This window comes from Pristiophorus japonicus, chromosome 8 (genome assembly GCF_044704955.1).
Source record: "Pristiophorus japonicus isolate sPriJap1 chromosome 8, sPriJap1.hap1, whole genome shotgun sequence".
Taxonomy (NCBI): domain Eukaryota; kingdom Metazoa; phylum Chordata; class Chondrichthyes; family Pristiophoridae; genus Pristiophorus; species Pristiophorus japonicus.
The window spans coordinates 140998415-141023558 of record NC_091984.1 but is presented as its reverse complement, the minus strand read 5'-3'; the positions used below and the strand labels follow the sequence as shown (position 1 = coordinate 141023558).

General features: G+C 49.2%; 1 protein-coding gene across 3 annotated transcripts in view; it reads right to left on the bottom strand.

Moving 5' to 3' along the window:
* The window catches only part of LOC139268767 (retinoic acid receptor RXR-gamma-A-like), a 514553-nt gene that overhangs the window by 172591 nt on the left and 316818 nt on the right, over positions 1-25144 (bottom strand). Inside the window, exon 1 of one of the 3 annotated variants that reach the window (XM_070887445.1) lies at positions 24285-24847. The exons of the other annotated variants lie outside the window; for them this stretch is intronic. Coding sequence (XP_070743546.1) covers positions 24285-24318 — 34 coding nt within the window. The 5' untranslated portion in view covers positions 24319-24847. Of the gene's footprint in view, positions 1-24284; positions 24848-25144 lie in introns of those variants that run through there. 3 annotated transcript variants of the gene reach the window in all.

Below are 25144 nucleotides of genomic sequence, written 5' to 3'. Positions count from 1 at the left end.
ACGTGATGATTGTGTTTTGATACGATTTGCCATCCCAGCCAAGGCCCTGTGTCACTGACTGTATCTCTACTGATGTTAATCCAGCTCCCTCACACTGTCACTCAGTAACCTCTCTCCCCCAGTGCCCTGTGTTATTGACTATATCTCTACTGATGTTAATCCCTCACACTGTCACTCAGTAACCCCTCTCCCCCAGTGCCCTGTGTTATTGACTGTATCTCCACTGATGTTAATCCCTCACACTGTCACTCAATTACTCCCTCCCCCCCAGTGCCCTCGTCACTCACTGTATCTCTACTGATGTTAATCCCTCACACTGTCACTCAATTACTCCCTCTCCCCCAGTGCCCTTTGTCGAACTGTATCTCTACTGATGTTAATCCCTCACACTGTCACTCAGTTACTCCCTCTCCCCCAGTGCCCTTTGTTGAACTGTACCTCTACTGATGTTAATCCCTCACACTGTCACTCAGTAACACAGGGCACTGGGGAGGGGAGGGGTTACTGTGTAAGTAGTTTCAGGCAACTCCCTATGGTAGGGAATGGAACGGCTCCCTTGGATCCCAGCTCTGGTCACCATTGGGATCTGTAAACCCGGGCCTCATGTGCCTGGGTAAGCGGGTTGCCCCCCTAACACCCAGATGATAGCACAGCAATATCTGGTGAACAGGGACTTGCAGCTTCACCTGGGGATTTCCACGTTCACTGTGGTAAATTGCAGTTACGACTGCTTTTCAGGGAAGACTGGTCACTATGGTACTCTCGTGGTGACACCAGAACTGAACAGCATTATTTCATTTTTAATCGGGCTTACTCTAGTTTCTAGAGAGACGGCCTTCTCAACGCCAAGCTCAGGGCCACCCCTGGGCCACTGGACCCCCTCCATTTCCTTCAGCAACCACCGACTTCACGTCAGCCCAAGCTGAATGTAACACATCAAAGAATCATCCAGCACAGAAGAGGGTGTAATGTAGGCACCAGTGACGATGCTCACGGGTTGGTAGGGCTGTTGAGTTGGGAGCGGCTTAGCCAGTCATGTGATGTTCACAAGACTCAATAAAACCCCAGCCAGTTGGGTCTAGGTTATCCACAATCAGGTATGCAATTGTGAGCCTGGTGGATGAGCTGGTAATGTGCAGTGTGATTGTTAAACCTTTGTTAATAAACCAAGAAGTTCTTAATAGCAATGTGTTGCTATGAATTCTTAAGCAAAGAACCCACAAGGCAAATACATTAGTTTGGTAACCCTAACTCGAGCCCCCAACCCCTCACGATGCCAGACCCAATGTGTGAACCAACGGGGCAATGACCCCCCCCCCCTTCAAATGTGGGCCTTCTCCCGACATTCCTGTAGAAGCAGCCTCAAAGCCTGGAACTGTCGGCAGTGTTCAGCTTCCTGCCATAACCAGCTTCACTGTTGTACTGGGGGAAATTCTTTTTTATCTTAAATCTAATTCATTCTCGGGATGTGGCAAGGCCCTCCGACAACCAAGCAGCCCGGGAGTGAACCACGTACTGTGGGAGAGAAGGAGGGGAGAGAGAGGAATTGGGAGAGAGAGAGAGAGGGAGGGGGGAGGGAGAGAGAGAGAGAGGGAGGGGGGAGGGAGAGAGAGAGAGAGAGAGAGAGAGAGAGAGAGAGAGAGAGAGAGAGAGCGAGGGGAGAGAGAGAGAGAGAGCAAGGGGAGGGGAGAGAGAGAGAGAGGGGAGAGATTGGGAGAGAGAGAGAGACAGTGGTTGCGAGAGAGGGAGGGGTCAGAGAGAGGAGGGAGTGAGAGGGAGAGACTGGGTAGGAGTGGGAGGACGTCTTCCCTTGAAGAGCTGGTTCAATTCTTACCACAATCTGAAAACTTCTCATGATCATTTTTAGGTTCCAGACCACAAATTAAAAGGCATGTGTGCCAGCTGTGCCTCAGTGGGTAGCACTCACACCTCTGGGTCCGAAGGTCATGGGTTCAAATCCCTCCCCGGAGGTTTGAGCACATAATCCAAGCTGACACTCCAGTGCAGTGCTGAGGGAGTGCTGCACTGTCAGAGATTCCATCTTTCAGATGAGACGTTAAACAGAGGCCCCGTCTGCTCTCTCAAGTGGATGTAAAAGATCCCATGGCATTATTTCGAAGAAGAGCAGGGGAGTTCTCCCCAATGTCCGGGACAATATTTATCTCTCAATCAACAAAAAAACAGACTTGCATTTATATAGCCCCTTTTACGACCTCAGGAAATACCAAAGCGCTTTACAGCCAATGAAGTACTTTTGAAGTATAGTCACTATTTTAATGTGGGAAACATCACTAAAACAAATGATCTGGTCATTATCACATTGCTGTTTGTGGGAGCTTGCTGTGCACAAATTGGCTGCTGCGTTTCCCACATTACAACAGTACTTCAAAAAGTACTTCATTGTTTCTAAAGTACTTTGGGACATCCTGGAGTTGTGAAAGGCGCTATATAAATGCAAGTCTTTCTTTTTATTTGCTACGATTGGTCACAGCACTCGACCCGACCGGTGATTGTTCAGCTGTGAGCTCAGAGAGTGTCGGTAAGATGGTCGACTGCAGAGAGCAGCACTGCTGTAATGTATTGGCTTCATGAGTTCTTTGCTGAAGAATACATAGCAACACATTGCTATTAAGAACTAGTTGGTTTATTAGCAAAGGTTTAACAATCACACTACACATTACCAGTTCATCCACCAGGCTCACAACCACCTGCCTCATCGTGGATCCCCCGAATCCAACTGGCTGGGGTTTTATTGAGTCTTGTGAACATCACGTGACTGGCTAAGCCACTCCCAACTCAACAGCTCTACTACTATTGTAGTTGTATCAATAATCAAGTGCCCCCTGATTAAGGGGGGGGGGGCACAGTCCAAAAACTTTTCAAGTGCCCCCTTGTTTTTTATTGAGGGCACGAGAAACACAAATTATACAAGTGCCCCCTGGTTAAAAAGGGGGCGGCGGGGGGGGACACTAAAACCGGCAATTTAAACAAATTAAAATTTCGACATTAAAATCAAATTAAAATTTGGTTGCCGGGGGTGATGATGCACTTCAGACCCTCTGGTGCCCACCTCTCACGGAAGGCCGCGAGCGTACCGGTGGACTCCGCGTGCTCCATCTCCAGGGACACCCTGGCTCAGATGGAACCGCGGAAGAGAGGCAGGCAGTCAGGCTGAACGACCCCCTCCACCGCCCGCTGCCTGGACCGGGTGATGGCCCCCTTGGCCGTGCCCAGGAGCAGTCCTACAAAGAGGCCTTCCGACCTGCCCGCTCCTCTCCGCACAGGGTGCCCAAAGATCAGGAGTGTGGGATTGAAGTGCAACCAGAATTTGAGGAGCAGCCCCTTTAAATATTTGATAAAACCATGGAACACGGACTCCTCCAGACCGCAGAAATTGCAGGCGGCCTGGGAGCCCAAGAACCGACTTAAAAACTTACTGCAGGGGACTGCTCCGTGCAATACCCTCCAGGCCAAGTCGCCAATAAATAGTGGGAGGACTCCCGCGTAGAGTGCACTCCATCAGGGACCCCCGCCTCCTCCGGACGGCAAGATTGTACATCATGGCGTGTCCGGACGGCAGATGAGGATGGCAAGGTGGAGAGTGTGCAAGAGCAGCCCGTACAGGAAACCCCTCTGTGCAGAACTGAAAGGCACGGAGGGGATTTCCCCGAGGAGCTCAAGTTATGAGGCGCCGAGGGAGGTTCCAGGGCTTGGCGCCGATGACGAATTCCGTCCAGATGGGGGTCAGTTCGAACGGGATCTCCCCACGTGGTTGAGCCTCCTCAACACACCTAACGGAGTCAGGGCCCAGCGCTATTTTTAGCGACTCGATGACACTGGCCGCGCGCCCAACGTCGGCCCAGGATAGGCGCCGTGCCAGCATATCTGGTGCCATCCAGCCCGCTCCTCTCCATCGAGCAGGTCCCTGACCCTGGTCACCTCGCCAGCCACAGCCCTCTCGTCCGACTGCCACCTAAAACCGCAGTCGTGGAGGCACGGATTCCTGAGCAGCGGCTCCCGCAGGACAGCCACCACTCCAACCTGTGTTTGCTGGCGACTCTGTTCCAGACCCTGATGAGTTTCAACAGCTCTACAAACCTGTGAGCATCCTCACAGGGGCATAGGTCACAGCGCCAAGCTCGATACTGTCCTCACGTGACATTCACACAGGGATCAGGATCAGTAACCCTGAATGATCCGTTCCCTCCTTGCCCTCCCCTAGCGTGGGGGTGTACTGAGACCTTTGATGAGACCAGTTACCTCAGCACAGACCCTGCCCTTTATCACTCGGCCTGGCACTGGGCTGTGACCGTGTCTCTGTGTAGGATGGAGCACATTCTGTGCAAAGACACACACGCAGTACACAAAGCATACGTGCAGTGAGTGTCATCTCCCTCCAACAGGCCACTTTAAAGGCCAGAAAGATTGAAAGCCAATGCCACGAAAATATTAATTAGAAAAGTGCATTTGGGATCAAAAGTAAATACGAAAGTACATCCAAAAATAGATTTGTTTTGCTCAATACACTTCACGCATCCTCCAGGAACTGTCACTTCAGGCTCTGCCAGTGCCTGGATAAGTACACTGCTTTCCGTGCACTGACACTTTCTCTCTCGCTCTCTGACTCTCTCCCTCTCTCTCTCTCCCCCTCTCTGTCTCCCTCTCTGTCTCTCCCTCTCATTATCTCTGTCTTTCTTTCCCCTTCTGTCTCGTTCTCTCTCCCTGTCTGTCTTTCTCTCCTACTATCTATCTCTCCCTCTCTAACTCTCCGCCACCCCCCCCCCACCCGCTCTCTTTATCTCTCTGTGTCTCTTTCTCTCTTCCTCTGTCTCTCCCTTTCATCCAATCTCTATCTCTCCCTCTCCCTCCCTCTGTCTCTCCCCAACTCTTTCCCTCAGCCTTTCTTCTCTCTCCCTCATTCTTTCTCAACCTCTCTCTCTATCCCTCCTCACTCTCGTCTCTCGCATTCTCCCTCCCTCTCTCTCTCCCAATCGTTGTCTCTCTCTCTCAATCGCTCCCCTGTCTCTTTCCCTTTGTTCCCCCCCCACCCTCACCTCTCTCCCTCTTTCTCCCCAAAAACCTCGTTCTTTCTCAATCTCCCTCTCCCAATCTCTCCCTTGTCTCTCTCTCGCTCCTCTCTCTTTTTCTGTGGCTCCACTCTTTCTCTCTCCCTCCTCTCTCTGGCCCCTCCCTCTCTCTCTCTTTCTCCCCTCCTTCTCTCTTTCTCTCTCTCCCAATCTCTGTCTCTCTCACCCTCTTTCTCTTTCCCGTCTCTCTTTCTCCCTCCCTCCCTCACTGTGTCTCGAATGGATACCACACACCACTGAGATTACAGGAGGACAACGACCTGGAGTTTAGGATTCAAACAGCAGCTTCTTACCAAGATCAGAGGGAGGGCGGAGAGCACAGAAATCACCCAAGTTGCAGCAGAATGTTTAAAAACTTCACTTGTGCCGAACAATTCTGGAGGGATGTGTTGGGGGGGAGGGGGGGAGATCGAGGGTGGGGAAAGGACATACGGAAACCATACAGGCGTAACCTTCTGAAAACAGGAACAGAAAGCGCTGGAAGCAGCACAGTCCCAACTCTGGCAGTGTGGAGAGGTTCTGTTTCTGGTTTGGATTTCCAGCATGAGCACTGTGACTGTGCTGACAGTTCGAAGCTTCCCCAAAGAGTCTGGGATTTGGGAACCGGACAGTTACAAACTGCGACAGTAGTATGTGATCGGCACAACATCAAATCACATCGAGTGTACAGCACAGAAACAGGTCCTTCGGCCCAACCGGTCCGTGCCGCTGTTCATGCTCCACACGAGCTTCCTCCCACCCCTCTGCAACTCACCCTATCAGCATGTCCTTCTATTCCCTTCTCCTCATGTGTTTATCCAGCTTCCCCTTAAATGCATCCACACTGTTCACCTCAACCATTCCCTGTGGCAGCGAGTTCCACATCCTCCCCACTCTCTGGGTAAAGAATTGGTTTTAAAGCAATCCTCAGCATCAGGTTGTCTGTATCCAGTTTTGGTCTCCTTATTTACGGAGTGATATACTTGCATTGGAGACAGTTCAGAGAAGGTTCACTAGGTTGATTCCTGAGATGAAGGGGTTGTCTTATGAAGAAAGGTTGAGTAGGTTGGGCCTCTACTCATTGGAGTTTAGAAGAATGAGAGGTGATCTTATTGAAACATATAAGATTCTGAGGGGGCTTGACAGGGTGGATAGAGAGAGGATGTTTCCCCTTGTGGGAGAATCCAGAATTAGGGGGCATGATTTCAGAATAAAGGGTCGCCCATTTTAAACAAAATGAGAAGGAATTTCTTCTCTCAGAGGGTTGTAAACCTGTGGAATTCTCTGCCCCCGAGAGCTGTGGAGGCTGGGACATTGAATATATTTAAAGAGGAGATAGACAGATTTTTGAACGATAAGGAGTCAGAAGTTATGGTGAGCGGGCAGGGAAAATTAAATTGAGGCCAAGATCGGATCAGCCATGATCTTATTGAATGGTGGAGCAGGCTCGAGGGGCCAGATGACCTACCCCTGCTCCTATTTCTTATGTTCTTTTGTAAAAAAATGGCCCTCGATCACATCACAAACACTATTTAGTGCAACAGAAGGAATTATACAAACTGGTAAAAGAACTGACTATTGAACTGAATAAACAGCAAGCTCCCACAATGTGATAACTGATCAGATCATCTGTTTTACTGATGGTGGTTGAGGGATAAATATTGGCCAGGTGACCAGGAAGAACTCCCCTGCTCTTCTTCGATACAGCACCATGAGATCTTTTATATCCATCTGAGAGGGCAGATCCGGTCTGGGCCTATTTGTGACTCCAGTCCCACACCAACGTTGCTGACTTTTAACTGTCCTCTGAAGATACACTGTCAGTGCATCATCATCATAGGCAGTCCCTCAGAATCAAGGAAGACTTGCTTCCACTCTTAACACGAGTCCTTTGGTGGTTGAACAGTCCAATACGAGAACCAGTTTCTGTCACAGGTGGGACAGATAGTCGTTGAGGGTAAGGGTGGGTGGGACTGGTTTGCCGCACGCTCCTTCCGCTGCCTGTGCTTGGTTTCTGCATGCTCTCGGCGATGAGACTCGAGGTGCTCAGCACCCGCCCGGATTCTCTTCATCCACTTCGGGCGGTCTTTGGCCAGGGATTCCCAGGTGTCAGTGGAGATGTCGCCCTTCACCAGGGAGGCTTTGAGGGTGTCCTTGTAACGTTTCCTCTGCCTACCTTTGGCTCGTTTGCCGTGAAGGAGTTCCAAGTAGAGCGCTTGCTTTGGGAGTCTCGTGTCTGGCATGCGGACAATATGGCCTGCCCAGCGGAGCTGATCAAGTGTGCAGCGCTCCCTCAGCACCGCACTGGGAGTGCCAGCCGGATTATGTGCTCAAGTGGGACTTGAACCCACAAACAAGAGTGCCACCCACTGAGCCACAGCTGACACTATTTGGTTGTCCAAAGTCCGGACAAGAGACAGGGTGCTGCTGTGTCGTTGAGGGGCCTTGAGAAGAGGGCAAGCAGCTGTTTAAAGGGCCCCAGCACAGCAGGCCGTCACAATAAAGCTAGCACCATACTCAAGATCAGCCCCACTCAAGACCAACCGAAATTTAAGGTCTCAGTGGTTTGGACAAACAGCTCTGAGCGCAATATCCATGTGCTCGCTCCAAGTGGATTTGACTGTAATGCAATGCGATGTGAACAAATACATTCTCATTAATAAATTATAAAATGTATGTTATATTATTGAAGTGTGCCTGGCTGTATCTTATGTTGAGCTTTGCAAAGGCCCACTGGATATCAAACCTTGCTATAATTAGGGGGCACTGACCTCTGTGTCTGACCCACTGGAGTCTCGCCTTTTCTTCTGATTGTGGATCATCACTGCAAAGGCCGAATTTATTGGCCATCCCGAGTTGCCCTGGTGACGGTGGTGATACAACTGAGTATCTTCAGAGGACAGTTAAAAGTCAGCAACATTGGTGTGGGACTGGAGTCACATATAGGCCCAGACCGGGTAAGGATGGCAGGTTTCCTCCCCTCAGGGACGTGAATGAAGCCGATGGCTTTTTTTGGACAATCACTTTTTCTGATTTACTTGCAGACCTGGAGTATTGTGAACAATACTGGGTCTCCGTATTATAAAAACGGTATAGAGGCACTGGAGGAAGTGCAAGACAGAGTTACAAGGATGATACCAGAACTGAGAGGGTACAACTATCAGGAAATATTGAACAGCCGGTGCTCTTTTCTCTAGAAAACAGAAGGCTGAGGGGTGAGCTGATAGAGGTTGTTCAAATTGTGAAGGGGTTTGATAGGGCGGATTCAGAGAAGAGGACAGTACTTGTGAGGGAATCCAGAACTAGGGGCCATCAAGATAAGATGGTCATTAATAAATCCAACAGGGAATTCAGGAGAAACGTCATTACCCAGAGAGTGGTGAGAATGTGGAACTCGCTACCACAGGGAATGATTGAGGCGAACAGTATAGATGCATTTAAGGGGAAGCTGGATAAACACATGAGGGAGAAAGGACGAAAAGGGTATGATGGTGGGATTAGATGGCGTATGGTGGGAGGAGGCGAATGTGGAGCATAAACGCCGGCACTGATCAGCTGGGCCGTTTCTCTGCCGTAAAATCATTTGTGCTATCTTTCGATAAAGCAAATTCAAATTCTTGAACCGGGACGGTGAGATTTGAACTGTCGTTCTGTGGATTACTGGTTCAGTAACAAAACCACAACAACACAGCCCAATGCAACCCGCCACTACGGCCAGGAATCGGTCCGGAATGCTGGCATCTATCGCACGATTATTTGTCACTCACTGCCGCGGGGAGGGGGAGGGGGAACACCTTGCAATACCGTCGCGCAAGTCACATGACACCGCCTAACTTCACCGGCGTACATGCTCCGATCGCGGGCACCAAGCCCATGGATGACAGTGACATAAGAGAGAACATTCTCGCCGTCGATTTCCTCAAATGCTCCTTCACTCTCCGTCACTGCAAATGCATTTGCCAGCCTAATTCTCATCCTTGTTTCCAACTCCCTCCTCAGCCTCGTGTCCCCCCGCGCCCCCCCCCTCACTATCTCTGTAACATTCTCTAGTCCTACAAGCCGTCTGAGATCTCTGCACTTCTACAATCTGGTAACTTACACATCCTCGATTTCCATCGCTCCACCACTGCTGGCCGTGTCTCCTGTTGCCTCGACCCCAAGCTCTGGAATTCCCTCCCGGGACCTCTCTGTTTCTCTACCCAAGTGTTAGGTCACCTGGCCTAATATCTCCTGATGTGACTCAGTGTCAATTCTGTTTGATAGCGCTCCTGTGCAGCACCTTGGAATGTTTTACTACCTTAAAGACGCTACATAAATGCAAGTTGTGATTGTTGCACCCACCTCCTGCCCAAATCCACGTCGGTGGAGCAGGAAGAAGCCTCTGAGGAAATGTTCAGTCTTTATTTATTTTTAAACAAATGTTCACAGGAAACGGGTGGAGCATCTGCTGATCCTCACGGTTCCCTCTCAGTTTTCGTTACATCCTCAGATCTGCTCAACAGAGTTGTCACTCAGTGACTCACTGCCCCACCCCCCGCCCGACATTCAATCTACACCCAGTCTGCACATCTCTCTCTCTCTCTCTGCACCTCTGGCTGTCTATCACTGTCAGTGCAGAAATGTGGAGAGGTAGAAGATCAACCATGATCTCATTGAATGGCGGAGTAGCCTCGAGGGGCCGAATGGCGTACTCCTGCTCCTAATTCTTATGTCTCTTGCCTATCTGTCAGTCTCAATTGTTCCCTTACTTCTCACTATTACTGAGAACTGTTGGACAGGGAAGGAAGACTTACATTTATATAGCGCCTTTCACGATCACCAGACGTCTCAAAGTGCTTAAGTATTTTTGGAGAGTAGTCACTGTTGTAATGTGGGAAACATGGCAGCCAATTTGCGCACAGCAAGCTCCCACAAACAGCATTGTGATAATGACCAGATAATCTGTTTTTGTTATGTTGATTGAGGGATAAATATTGGCCAGAGCACCGGAGAGAACTCCCCTGTTCTTCTTCGAAATAATGCCATGTGATCGTTTACATCCACCTGAGAGGGCAGACGGGGCCTCGGTTTAACATCACATCTAAAAATCACACCTCTGACAGTGCAGCACTCTCTCAGCACGGCACTGGGAGTATCAGCCTAGATTTTGTGCTCAAGCCCCTGGAGTGGGAATTGAACCTACAACCTTCTGACTCAGAGGCGAGAGTGCAAAGCACTGAGCCATAGCTGACACTTTGTGACACTGCAGCTGACTCAGTGAGTAAGTTAATCGATGAGTTTGAACCATCGGCACAACAGGAGGCCATTTGGTCAGTGAAGCTAGGCTCGGTTGGGAGGCTATTTGACTGTGGTGGGCATCACAATGCAGCTGACTCCCAACATCCCAGCAGGAATCACCAGACTGTGTTGAGCAGCTGGAGGCGGGGACTCAATACTTAAGCTGCTGCCTCATCTAAGGTTACGGGATCATGGAGTTGAAAAATTGGGGACCCTCCCACCTCTGGTGACCCCCTCCCGCCCCTGAGGACCTCCCCACTCCTAGGGACACCCTGCCCCCTGGGGACCCCCTCACTCCTGGGGACCCCCCTCACCCCTGGGGACCCCCCTCACCCCTGGGGACACCCTCACTCCTGGGGACACCCCCCTCCTGGGGACCCCCTTACTCCTGGGGAACCCCTGCCCTCTGGGGACCCCCGCCACTTCTGGGGATACCCTCACTCCTGGGAACCTTTGTCTCTGGGGAACCCCGTCCCTGGGGACCCCTCACTCTTGGGGACCACCTGCTCCCTGGGGAACCCCCCCCGCACCCCAAACCCCCACCCCCCCCCCATCCCCGCAGCTTGGACCTGAGCCGGTGAAACATGGTGACGTGACGTTACGTGACGTGCGCTTTGAGTGAGGAACGGCTCGGTGCCTCTCTTTAGAAAGGCAAGTCAGGTTCGGTTCAGTCAGCCGCTGAATGGAACTCTCCCCCCACCTTCTCACTGCCTGAATCCCACCTGCTTCCCATCCATTCATTTAACAAATGCCCATTTTGATTCTCCTGCAGTGGCTGGGGTTACACAAAGCACAGGGAACATGAGCCCATGCTTTCATTACCTTATTGAATTAAGTGATATTGAGTTCTCCCATTGTGTCTCGTTTACACAGCCCTTTCCCATTCACATTCACTCGGAATCAAGGTCTAATTTATACCGGGATGCCCCACTGTCTAAATGAAACTGAATCTCACGGAATCAAAATTAAACTGAAGCATTTTTGATCTGCGGAGGGGTAAATTAAAGGGGCAGTGTCTTCAAGAAAAAAGAGTTCTTGCCAAACTGTTTATTGCATCATTGTGGATGTGTATGGGACTGGAGAGTTTGCAAACAGTAGGGTACCACGTTGGAATCACCATCGTCTTTCTCAATAAATATAAAGGGGAGAAATTCACTCTCGCCCCACTTGGGGCCCTAACTTTTCAAACTTTTGAAAATTTTCCCATTTGGACTCTTGTATTTGCTTCATGGGTTCTTTGCTTAAGAATTCATAGCAACACATTGCTATTAAGAACTAGTTGGATAATCAGCAAAAGGTTTAAAAATCACACTACACATTACCAGTTCATCCACCAGGCTCACAAACACCATGGATCCCCCGAACACAACTGGCTGGAGTTTTATTGAGTCTTGTGAACATCACGGGACTGGCTAAGCCACTCACAACTCAACAGCTCTACAACTATTTTTAGTTGCACCTGCAAATCAAATGCCCCCTGATTAAAGGGGTAAATTAGATGGCAAACTTTAATACAAGTGCCCCCTGGCTAAAGCGGGGGTGGCACTAAAACCGACAAACTTCAACAAATTAAACTCAGCTCTACAATTATTTTACTTGTATCAGTAATCATGTGCCCCCATGATTAAAGGGAAAGGGACACTCCAAAAACTTTACGTGCTCCCCTTTTTTTTGTTTTTTTTCCGAGGGCACCAACACACAAATTATACAAGTGCCCCCTGGCTAAAATAAAGAAACATAGAAACATGGAAAATAGATGCAGGAGTGGGCCATTCGGCCCTTCGAGCCTGCACCACCATTCAATAAGATCATGGCTGATCATCCACCTCAGTACCCCTTTCCTGCTTTCTCTCCATACCCCTTGATCCCTTTGGCCGTAAGGGCCATATCTAACTCCCTCTTGAATATATATCCAATGAACTGGCATCAACAACTCTCTGTGGCAGAGAATTCCACAGGTTAACAACTCTGAATGAAAAAGTTTCTCTTCATCTCAGTCCTAAATGATTTACCCCTTATCCTTAGACTGTGTCCCCTGGTTCTGGACTTCCCCAACATCTGGAACATTCTTCCTGCATCTAACCTGTCTAGTCCCGTCAGAATTTTATATGTTTCAATGAGATGCCCTCTCACCCTTCTAAACTCCAGTGAATACAGGCTTAGTCGATCCAGTCTCTCCTCATATGTCAGTCCAGCCATGCCGGGAATCAGTCTGGTGAATCTTTGCTGCACTCCCTCAATAGCAAGAACATCCTTCCTCAGATTAGAAGACCAAAACTGAACACAGTATTCCAGATGAGGCCTCACCAAGGCCCTGTACAACTGCAGTAAGACCTCCCAGATCCTATACTCAAATCCCCTAGCTATGAAGACCAACATACCATTTGCTTTCTTCACCGCCTGCTGTAACTGCATGCCAACTTTCAATGACTGATGTACCATGACACCCAGGTCTCGTTGCACCTCCCCTTTTCCTAATCTGCCGCCATTCAGATAATATTCTGCCTTCGTGTTTTTGCTACCAAAGTGGATAACCTCACATTTATCCACATTATACTGCATCTGCCATGCATTTGCCCACTCACCTAACCTGTCCAAGTCACCCTGCAGCCTCTGAGCATCCTCCTCACAGCCCACACTGCCACCCAGCTTAGTGTCATCTGCAAACTTGGAGATATTACACTCAATTCCTTCATCTAAATCATTGATATATATTGTAAATAGCTGGGGTCCCAGCACTGAGCCCTGCGGCACCCCACTAGTCACTGCCTGCCATTCTGAAAAGGACCCGTTTATCCCGACTCTCTGCTTCCTGTCTGCCAATCAGTTCTCTATCCACATCAGTACATTACCTCCAATACCATGTGCTTTAATTTTGCACACCAATCTCTTGTGTGGGACCTTGTCAAAAGCCTTTTGAAAGTCCAAATACACCACATCCACTGGTTCTCCCTTGTCCACTCTACTAGTTACATCCTCAAAAAATTCTAGAAGATTTGTCAAGAATGATTTCCCTTTCATAAATCCATGCTGACTTGGACCGATCCTGTCACTGCTTTCCAAATGCGCTGCTATTTCATCTTTAATAATTGATTCCAGCATTTTCCCCACGACTGATGTGAGGCTAACCAGTCTATAATTACCCGTTTTCTCTCTCCCTCCTTTTATAAAAAGTGGTGTTACATTAGCTACCCTCCAGTCCATAGGAACTGATCCAGAGTCGATAGACTGTTGGAAAATGATCACCAATGCATCCACTATTTCCAGGACCACTTCCTTAAGTACGCTGGGATGCAGACTATAAGGCCCCGGGGATTTATCGGCCTTCAATCCCATCAATTTCCAAACACAATTTCCCGCCTAATAAGGATTTCCTTCAGTTCCTCCTTCTCACTAGACCCTCTGTCCCCTAGTATTTCCGGAAGGTTATTTGTGTCTTCCTTAGTGAAGATGAACCAAAAGTATTGGTTCAATTAGTCTGCCATTTCTTTATTCCCCATTATAAATTCACCTGAATCTAACTACAAGGGACCTACGTTTGTCTTCACTATTCTTTTTCTCTTCGCATATCTATAGAAGCTTTTGCAGTCAGTTTTAATGTTCCCAGCAAGCTTCCTCTCGTACTCTATTTTCCCCCTCCTAATTAAACCCTTTGTCCTCCTCTACTGAATTCTAAATTTCTCCCAGTCCTCAGGTTTGTTGCTTTTTCTAGGCAATTTATCTGCCTCTTCCTTGGATTTAACATTATCCTTAAGTTCTCTTATTAGCCACGGTTGAGCCACCTTCCCCGTTTTATTTTTACTCCAGACAGGGATGTACAATTGTTGAAGTTCATCTATGTGATCTATAAATGTTTGCCATTGCCTATCCACCGTCAGCCTTTTAAGTATCATTCGCCAGTCTATTCTAGCCAATTCATGCCTCAAACCATCGAAGTTACCTTTCCTAAAGTTCAGGACCCTAGTTTCTGAATTAGCTGTGTCAATCTCCATCTTAATAAAGAATTCTACCATATTATGGTCACTCTTCCCCAAGGGGCCTCGCACAACAAGATTGCTAATTAGTCCTCTCTCATTACACATCACCCAGTCTAGGATGGCCAGCCAGGATGGCCGGGGGGGTGGGGGGCACTAAAACCGGCACAATAAACAAATTAAACTCAGCTCCACAACTCTTTTTGTTGTGAACAAATTAAACATTTAAATCACGTGCCCCCTGATTAAAGGGGGGGGACACTCCAAACACTTTCAAACAAGTGCCCCCCCTTTTTTTTTGAGGACACTAGAAACACAAATTATACAAGTGCCCCCTGGCTAAAAGCGGAGGGTGGGGGGGCACTAAAACCGGCACAATAAACAAATTAAACTCAGCTCTACAACCTGTGAGCATACTCACAGGTGTACACATTACAGGCTCTAAGAGCGCATTTGGCAGCAGACGGGAGCAGAGCACACTGGGCAGTGCAACGCTGCCGCCGTTCAAAGGCTCCTTCTCTCCCTTCAAGGGAAGGGCCTTCGCTGCAGGCTCTGCAAAGTAAAAAGTACCGATCTGGACCACGACAGCAGCGGTGATCCCACGTGATCAGCCCACTCGAGCACAGTGCACGGGCTGATGGACAGCGCGCAGAAACCCGCCAAAAAAGCTGCAAGAAAAAAGGCTACTTATTTCGGCCACCTCGCCTTTAATCACCGCCTCGGTAACGGCCGGCCGCCCGATGCACGCCTCCTGCAGCAGCCGGTGTTTTTGCCCAGTGCTGCAGGGGGCGGAAGTCAATTTCGGGTCCGGGAGGCTATCGGGGCGATGCGCGTGGCGATGACGTCACGATCTCCAGGCGAAGGAGATCGGGGAGCAACATCTTACTGCCGTTGGAAAACTCCCGCCACAGCGCCGCGCACAAAGCCATTTGCGCCCCATTAACGCCCCCGGGGCTGCTCACAGGAAGCACAAAAGCACCCAATTTCGGTCCCCAAATTATGTGGAGTTGGATAGAGCGCCATCATTTAGGGAGGGTACAAAAACTAAAAGGACTGGTTAACTGTGAACGGTACTGTAAACAACTGCACAAGGTCATAGACAGATTAATCAATCAGGGTGAAGAAGAACTTCTACTGCTTTTATATAGCGCCTTTCACAACTTCAGGACACCCCAAAATACTTTACAGCAAAATGAAGTGGAGCCACTTTCGTAATGTGGGAAATGCAGCAGCCAATGTGCGCACAGCAAGGTCCCACAAACAACAGTGGGTTAATGACCAGATAATCTGTTTTAGTGAATGTTGACTGAGGGATAAATATTGGTCAGGATACGGGGAGAACTCCCCTGCTCTTCTCTGAATAAGTGTTGTGGGATCTTTTACATCCACCTGAGAGGACAGATGGGGCCTCGGTTTAACGTCTCATCCAAAAGACGACACCTCCGACAGTGCGGGGCGCTCCCTCAGCACTGCACTGGGAACATCGGCCGAGATTTTATGCTCATGTCTCTGGGGTGGGGTTTAAACCCACAATCTTCTGACTCAGGCTAGAGTGCTGCCCGCTGAGTCACGATTGTGATCTGAGAGAAGTTGGAAATTGGGCGGGGGGGGGGGGATTTAAAACCAGCAGCCAGCGGGGGGTGGGGGGGAGCCCAGACTGTGGCTGGAGGCGGCAGCGGGGGGCAAGATAGATGCCATTTATATATCGGTGCTGGAGGGGCAAAGAAACAGGTGCTGGGAACGCTTCTCGTAAAGTGAGAGTCTAGGCAGAAAGAAGCTTTCTAATAAATGGTTTTCTAAAAATCGTCTTATAAATAGCTCAGAAATTTGTTTGGTCAAATTTGCAGCTGGGGGTTACTTATGTGTGGAGCGCTTTATAAATGAGTAGCTACGGTAAGCATTATAAATTTAAAGGGCTCGTTTTGACTGATTAAGTGCCAATACATCCCGCTATATATAACATGGCAATGATGGACGTATGAATTTAAAGGGCTGATTCTCACTGATTCGGAATGATGTCCAAATCTCAAACTGCCCACCACAACCTTCTCAAGGGGTAACTAGGGATGGGCAATAAATGCTAGCCTTGCCAGTGACGCCCATATCCCGAGAACAAGCATAAGCAAACTTCGAACAATCACGCACTGGTATGTCCAGCTTCTGTCCTCTCTTTGAATAACTGACCACCCCACCCGTCCCCACCCCCATTCTGAATGAGAGCAAGGTTTCACTTATTAGGAAAAAAAAAGATTTGCATTTATATAGCGCCTTTCACGACCACCGGACGTCTCAAAGCACTTTACAGCCAATGAATACTTTTAGAGTATAGTCACTGTAGTAATGTGGGAAATGCAGCAGCCAACTTGTGCACAGCAAGCTCCCACACAGAGCAATGTGACAATGAGCAGATAATCTGTTTTTTTGTTATGTTGATAGAGGGATAAATATTGGCCAGGACACCGGGAATAACTACCTGCTCTTCTTCAAAATAGTGCCATGGGATCTTTTACGTCCACCTGAGGGGGCAGACAGGGGCCGCGGTTTAACGTCTCATCCAAAAGACAGCACCTCCAACAGTGCAGCACTCCCTCAGCACTGCCTAGATTTTTGTGCTCCAGTTCCTGGAATGGGACTTGAACCCACAACCTTCTGACTCAGAGGCAAGTGTGCTACCCACTGAGCCACGGCTGACACACTGTGAATTATGGGAATTATATTGAATACTTTTGTAATGAATTCCTGAGAATTTGCAATGGTGTTCATAAGGAGAGTTCTTTAACCAGAACTTCACAAGTGAAGATTTATTTTCCCAATTTAATTGCGGCAATTTCAAATAGTGGTAACGACGCACAAACAAATCTTCTTGCACCTTCCTCCAGGAGCTGTGGACCGGCTTACTCTCGTCCATTTTACTGTTCCAGTCAATCTGTGGAACACCACCGCTAAAGGCTCTAAACTGGGAATAAGCACTGTGCAGGGAGCAAGGTCCTCTATCCAGCCCAGGCTGCACATGAGTGGGACATGTGCCAACCTGTCAGCCTGTGGAAGTTCACAGAGTTACAGCAATGAAGCCAGGAAGATAAGACTTGTATTTAGTGCAACATAAACCTGCACTTGCACAGCACCTTGGGCATAGAAAACATCCCAAGTCGCAAAAGGAGGAGGACGAAAATGATAAAAAGGGATAAAGTAACGAGCACGTGTCGTTGTGCGAGAGTTAGGTAGAATTTCATGGAATGTACAGCACAGAAACAGGCCATTCAGCTCCACTGGTCTGTCCTGATCTTTATGCTCCACAGGAGCTTTCTCCCACTTTACTTCATCACCCTGTCAACACATCCTTCTATTCCTTTCTGCTCATGTACTTAGCGCGTTTCCACTTAACTGCATCTATGCTATTCGCCATATGGAAGCAAGTTCCACGTTCTCACCACCTTCTGGGTAAAGACGTTTCTCCTCAATTCCTTCTTGGATTTATTAGTGACTATCTCATATTTATGACCCTAATTCAGGTCTTGCCCACAAGTGAAAACATTCTCTCTATGTCTACCCTATAAACCACTTCATAATTGTCAAGGCCTCTATTAAGTCACCTCTCAGCCTTTTCTCTTCTAGAGAAAAGGGCCTCAGCTGATAGTTATACCTCTTCATTCTGGTATCATCCTTGTACATTGTTTTTGCGCTCTCTCCAGTGTCTCTTTACCCGTTCTCATATGGAAACCAGAACTGTGCGTCTGCTAGGAGAGGTGACCAAAACTTGGACCTTTGAGAAGGTTTTATGATAAGAAAGAAAGACCGACTTTCATTTATATAGCACCTTTAACGACCACCGGATGCCACAAAACGCTTTACAGGCAATAAAGTACTTTTGGAGTATGGTCACTGTTGTAATGTGGAGGTGGCAAGGTGTTAAGGAGGAGGTTCCAGGGAGCAGAATGGAGGCAGCTGAGGGCAAAGGGAGAGGGAGAGGCCAGAGAGCCAAAGAGAACAGGAGCAGATATAAGACTCAAGGAGCTCACAGAGATAGGATGGGGCGAGATCATGGAGGGATTGGAAGATTAGAATGGAGACTGTGTGTTGGGGGGACAGGGAGCTAATGGAGGTCAGCGAGAATGGGGGCGATGGGTTATATCTCACAGGAACATTCCAAAACAGGTCGCATGCAACAAACGACCATTTCATTGCAACCTTGGCAAATAGACCCAATGTATAAGGCAGACGGCCAACGCAGTAAAGACCAACACGGGCACCAGCCACCTGGGCTGTCTGATGGCCATTACACTAAGCTCAGCGCCATCTTTGACAGCGTCGAACCCTCCCCGTGATACAAAATTGGGAATGAGAAAGAATGAAGGTAAGACTGGGATTGGGAGCAAAGGAGAGAGTGAAACATTTGCCATGCCAAAGAAATCTGGGAGTTGGGGGTGATTTGGAAAACATGTCTTCCTCAGCCGCCCCCAGTGTTTTTCCCCGTGTCGATTGTACAGATCGTGCATTATGACAGTGTAGGAGTTGCATTGTCAGCAAGAACGATTGTCCTCACCAGGACAGTCATCAGAACACTTTTCTTTTTGCCAGGATCCGGGGAGCCCCCCTTGCCCTCGCCGTGCATTAGTTCCCTTGATGTCTGAGTCAAATGGTTTCAATGTTTGTCGTCTGCTTTAGTTGTGTTGGCAGGACTGGTCGTGTGGGCCTGCCAATCCAGGAGGTGTGTGACCCTGCAGGGAGGAGGCTGTGTCTGACCCCAAAGGGAGGCAAGGCAGGTGCACACTTGCCTATTTAAAGGGCCCCGGGCCAATTGAACCCCACCTTTCATAAAACAATGCGATAAAGGGATAAAGTAATGAGCACGTGTCATGGTGGGAGGATTACATAGAACGCACAGCACAGAAACAGGCCATTCGGCTCAAGTGGTTTGTACCGGTGTTCATGCTCCACATCGCCCACCTCCCACCCTTCTTCATCGAACCCTATCAACATATCCTTCTATTCCTTTCTCTCTCTAGCTTTCCCTTAATTACATCTGTTATTTGTCTCAAACACACCATGTGGTAGCAATTTCCACATTCTAACCCTTCTCTGAGTAAGGAAGCTTCTCCCCAATTCCATATTAGTGACTGTCGTATCAGTGGGTAGCACACTCGCCTCTGAGTCAGAAGGTTGTGGGCTCAAGTCCCACTTCAGGAACTTGTGCACATAAATCTTAACTGACACTTCCAGTGCAGTGCTGAGGGAGATCCGCACTGTCGGAGGTGCCGTCTTTCGGATGAGACGTTAAACCGAGGCCTCGTCTGCTCTCTCTGGTGGACGTAAAAGATCCCATGGCACTATTTTAAAGAAGAGCAGGGGAGTTATCCCCGGTGTCCTGGGGCCAATATTTATCCCTCAATCAACATAACAAAAACAGATTATCTGGTCATTATCACATTGCTGTTTGTGGGAGCTTGCTGTGCACAAGTTGGCTGCCGCGTTTCCCACATTACAACAGTGACTACACTTCAAAAGTACTTCATTGGCTGTACAGCGCTTTGAGACGTCCAGTGGTCATGAAAGGCGCTATATAAATGAAAATCTTTTATTTTTATTGATGGCCCCAGTAGAACCACGGCAGTGAAGCAGGGGTGTGTCAGTCCAGAACACCCTCCTTCTTAGCCTGCAACCCCCCCCTCAGGCAAAATGTCATGCAACCCAAGTGTGAAGGCTCAATGCACCAAGCTCTGCACCAGCCTGATGTTTAAAAGCATGTAACAGTCTGAAATAGTGAACAACTCTGGTGATCGAGGATACTCTGACCTCAATCGATTGAGGCTGGAGTCAGAGAAAGAACTTGCATTTATATTGCGCCTTTCATGACCTCAGGACATCCCAAAACACTTCCCACCAATGGAGTTCTTCATTTTTGGAGAACACCGAGGAAATTCACCCCCACGAGTTTCGTCATTTATCACAGAAACCTTTCGAAGCACTTCCCAGGCAATCGATCACTTGGAGCTTGTGTTGTAATGTAGGAATTGTACCGTCCAGTTTGTGCACGGCACAGTCCCACAAACACCAAATGAGACAACTGAGCACGTAATCCGTTTTTAGAGATGGTGGTTGAGGGATAAATATTGACCAGGACACCGAGGATGAACGCCCCTGGTCGTCTTCGAAATAGTGCCATGGGATCTTTCACGTCCGCCCGAGAGGGCAGACGGGGCCTCAGTTTAACGTCTCATCCGAAAGACGGCACCTCTGACAGTGCAGCGCTCCCTCAGCACTGCACTGGGAGTGTCAGTCTGGATTACGTGCTCAAGTCTCTGGAGTGGGACCTTCTGACTCCGAGGTCACGCCAATGCAAACGGAACATGTCGCCAGCAACAACAAAAAAAAGGGCCAGGTTTGTGCGAGCTTGAAGCAAAAGGCAAACTTTGGAGTCAAAAACTGGACATTTACTATCTGCTTTTTATTTCTCAAGCGTTCAATGCAGTCACTCCCTAAATCAGCCTGACCCGCACAGAAATACTGACAAAACACACAAAACACATTGTACTGTCGAAATATGTCACTGTCCCTGATGGAGAATTTGGCAGCAATTTCACTTCTAGAGTTCTGAGCATTGAAGAAACAAAATCCCTCAACCCTTCGGCCCACATCAATTGCCATGCAACACCACCTCACAAAGGAAACCTCAATGTATCTCTGTTCCCCGCCACGCAGCATATGATAAAAATGCACCACAGCTTCACCCATGGCCATGGCCATCCATTCGAGGTACAATTTGTAAAAATAATCATACAGGGAAAACACAATGACATTCCAACAGGAGCCAAAGTATTAAAAACAAAAGAGGAACAAAACCAGTCATTTGCTGCTGGTTTCTAAAACAGTAGGCAAGAATTTACAAGCAGCTGCCAATCTATGGAAACGCTCTTGAACAAATAACCTCCATTTGATCTCAAGCTGTGTATAAATTAGACCAATTTTCCAGCACGCAGACCCTTTATTCCAGCACAGGGAACCCTGTACCCCAGAATATGGAACACTGTACCCCAGAATGTGGAATGCTGTACCCCAGAACATTGAACCCTGACCCCAGAACATTGAACACTGAACACTGTACCCCAGAATATGGAACCCTGAACCCGAGAACACTGAACCCTGAACCCCAGAATATGGAACCCTGAATCTGAGAACACTGAATCCTGAACCCCAGAATGTGGAACACTGAACCCCAGAATATGGAACCCTGAACCTGAGAACGTGGAACCTAGTACCCCAGAACGTGGAACCCTGTACCCCAGAATGTGGAACCCTGAACCCCAGAATGTGGAACCCTGAACCCCAGAAGACTGAACCTTGAACCCCAGAACACTGAACCCTGTATCCCAGAACACTGAACCCCAAAATGTGGAACCCTGAACCCCAGAACACTGAACATTGAACCCCAAAATGTGGAACCCTGAACCCCAGAATATGGAACCCTGAACCTGAGAACGTGGAACCTAGTACCCCAGAACATGGAACCGTGTACCCCAGAATGTGGAACCCTGAACCCCAGCACACTGAACACTGAATCCCAAAATGTGGAACCCTGAACGCCAGAATGTGGAACCCTGAACCCCAGAATGTGGAACCCTGAACCCCAGAAGACTGAACCTTGAACCCCAGAACACTGAACCCTGTATCCCAGAACACTGAACCCCAAAATGTGGAACCCTGAACCCCAGAACACTGAACCCCTGGACCCCAAAATGTGGAACCCTGAACCCCAGAACACTGAACCCTGAACCCCAGCATGTGGAACCCTGAACCTCAGAACACTGAACCCTGAACCCCAAAATGTGGAACCCTGAACCCCAGAATATGGAACCCTGAACCTGAGAACGTGGAACCTAGTACCCCAGAACATTAAAACCCTGTACCCCAGAATGTGGAACCCTGAACCCCAGCACACTGAACCCTGAACCCCTTAACACTGAACCCTGAACCCCAAAATGTGGAACCGTGAACGCCAGAATGTGGAACCCTGAACCCCAGAATGTGGAACCCTGAACCCCAGAAGACTGAACCTTGAACCCCAGAACACTGAACCCTGTATCCCAGAACACTGAACCCTGAACCCCAAAATGTGGAACCCTGAACCCCAGAACACTGAACCCTGAACCCCAAAATGTGGAACCCTGAACCCCAGAACACTGAACCCTGAACCCCATCATGTGGAACCCTGAACCCCAGAACACTGAACCCTGAACCCCAGCATGTGGAACCCTGAACCCCAGAATAATGAACCCTGAATCCCAGCATGTGGAACCCTGAACCCCAGAACACTGAACCCTGAACCCCAGAACGTGGAATCCTGTACTCCAGAACATGGTACCCTGTACCCGAGCACATAGTATCCTGTGCCCCAGCACGCCTCTCTTCTACCTTCAGCTGGTATTTGCTGCTTGGGCCTGCTATCAGTGCAGCGTTCAATTTAACACTGCAAATCAACGATACACGTAGGACAAATAAAAAGTGAACACACAGACAGACACACACACACTCACTCATACAGACGCACACAGGCACACCCTCCCATGCAATATTGTCTGAATGGAAAGTAACGAGGACTAGAAGACTGAGCGTTGTTAATCAGTTAAGAACACAGGACGGCATGGAGAGCTAAGACCACTTTCCCCATGAAAGCAGCTACAATCCAAGCGAGTTGTACACTTATCCAATTACAAACTTCCCTCCCATGCCAACTGTGCTTTATGAAACACTAAAAATTTAATCTTGTGATCCCATGGTTCCAACTTGGAGGAAGCATGGAGAACACAGGGTCCCTCTGAGCTCACTGCTCCACTCGGCACAGGACCTGTGGGCATGGCCTTCCATTCTCCAGTGGTAATCTCACTCGAACCTCCAACAGATGGTGATTCAGCTCGACTTCAAACCATCAAACCATGCCCACTAATCCTAGACTGCCTTCTCGGGCAACCAAAAGTTTGCCCTGAAAGCAGCCCACACCCAGCACTGTCTCGCATCGAAGCGGAGTTGACATCTGCCTGGCCCATCACCTCCCAAATAGAAAGCCCTCGGTTTTGTGCATAGACCCTCACAGCACAGAGGGAGGCCATTCAGCCCATCCTGCCTGTGCCGGCTCTTTGTAAGAGCTCTCCAATTACTCCCACTCCCCCTGTTCTTTCCCCATAGCTCTGCAACTTTACCCTTTCAAGTATTTATCTAATTCCCTTGTGAAAGTTACTTTTGAATCTGCTTCCACCGCCCTTTCAGGCAGTGCGTTCCCGATCACAACAACTCGCCGCGTAAAAAAAACATCTCAGCTCCTCTTTGGTTCCTTTGCCAATTGCCCCAAACCTGCACTCCCTGGGTCCCGACTTTCCTGCCACTGGAAAAAGTGGCTCTATCAAAACCCTTCATGATTTTGAATACCTCTATTAAATCTCCCCTTATTCTTCTCTGCTACTTCAGTACACGCCTAGGGTGCATTCATGCATGGCAAGGCTGGCCACTTTTCAGCACGTGCGGTACATTCACAGTGGGAGGTGGTGGGGGGGGGGGGGGGCGGGAATGGGAGAGTGAGATTGGGGGGGGGGAAGAGAGTGGGGGAGTGGGAGTGGGGGAGTGGATGGGATGGGGGGAGGGAGGGGGGAGAGGCGAAGAGAGCGGGGTGGGCGAATGCCAAGTGGCGGCCAAAAACATGGAGAAAACGAGATTCCCCGCCCCCGCCCCCTCCCCCACCGCAGTGACAGGCCAACTGAACGCGGCCTGGATAGGACTAGGCTTTAAAATGGTGTCGTGTCGCGGGGACCGCTCACCAAGAATCAACTCCCCCCGTCCGACAACGCGGGGGCCACCGTCTCCACGGGAAGGAAGCGAGGCACGGGAACGCGAGTGCCTTTTACTCACGGCGCCGTTGCCTAATCGAGTCGGGGGCTCCCCTTCAAAAGGAAGGCCTCCGACTCCGAGCGGCGCTTACCATAAGTGGGGCGCAGGGTCCAGAAGTCCTCCATTATCACTCATGGGCTTTGTACGACCGGACAGCGAACGGCTGCAGTGCGAAACTTGTCGGGGAGAGGGGAGGTCACCGGGAACACCAATTGGCAGACGCAAGTTGTCAGCTCCACTCAGGAGACACGGCAGGCCAGGACGGCACGTGTTCAAACCCCTTCACAAGAACGGAAGCACCGAAGGCCAGACACAGGATTGGAAAGCCGGTGTGGTACAGATGCATAGATATATCTCCGATGAAACAGCACCGCTGCAAGCAGAAGAGGCTTGTACAATGGATCAAAGGTCATGGGCAGCTGCAGGGCAAATCCAAAGCGAATAGCCTCCCTCTCCGACCTCTCTCCAACCTTCCTCGGGAAGATCGGACGTTCCTCGAGGAAAGAATGCAGACTGACACCGTGTCCCTAAGTCCAATCCCTTGACACACTTCACAAACCCATTAAATGAACTCCACTGCCACAAATCAAAGCCTATACTTGGAACGCTGGGCTCCCTATCTCTGCTGTGGTCAATTATTAAACTGTACACGTGTGTTATGTACATAACCAGCCTTGGATTTTAACAGCCTCCGCACGATATTTTCATTCCACGCTCCGCATTCTCTCACCCCTCCTTCCTGCCCCCTTCCCCCCCTCCCCCCACCTCCTCCCCGCCCTCGCCACTGGATAGCACATGTTAAAGTAACTTACACTATAAAAAGATTTGAGAGATCTTATTACATTAAGCGTAATATAAATGCTCAGGCCTCAAGTTCAAAGCCCCAGTCTGGCTGGGAGCTCCAGCAGGGTACAGCGCTCTTCAAACCTAGACTTGAGCTGGCTGAAGGGT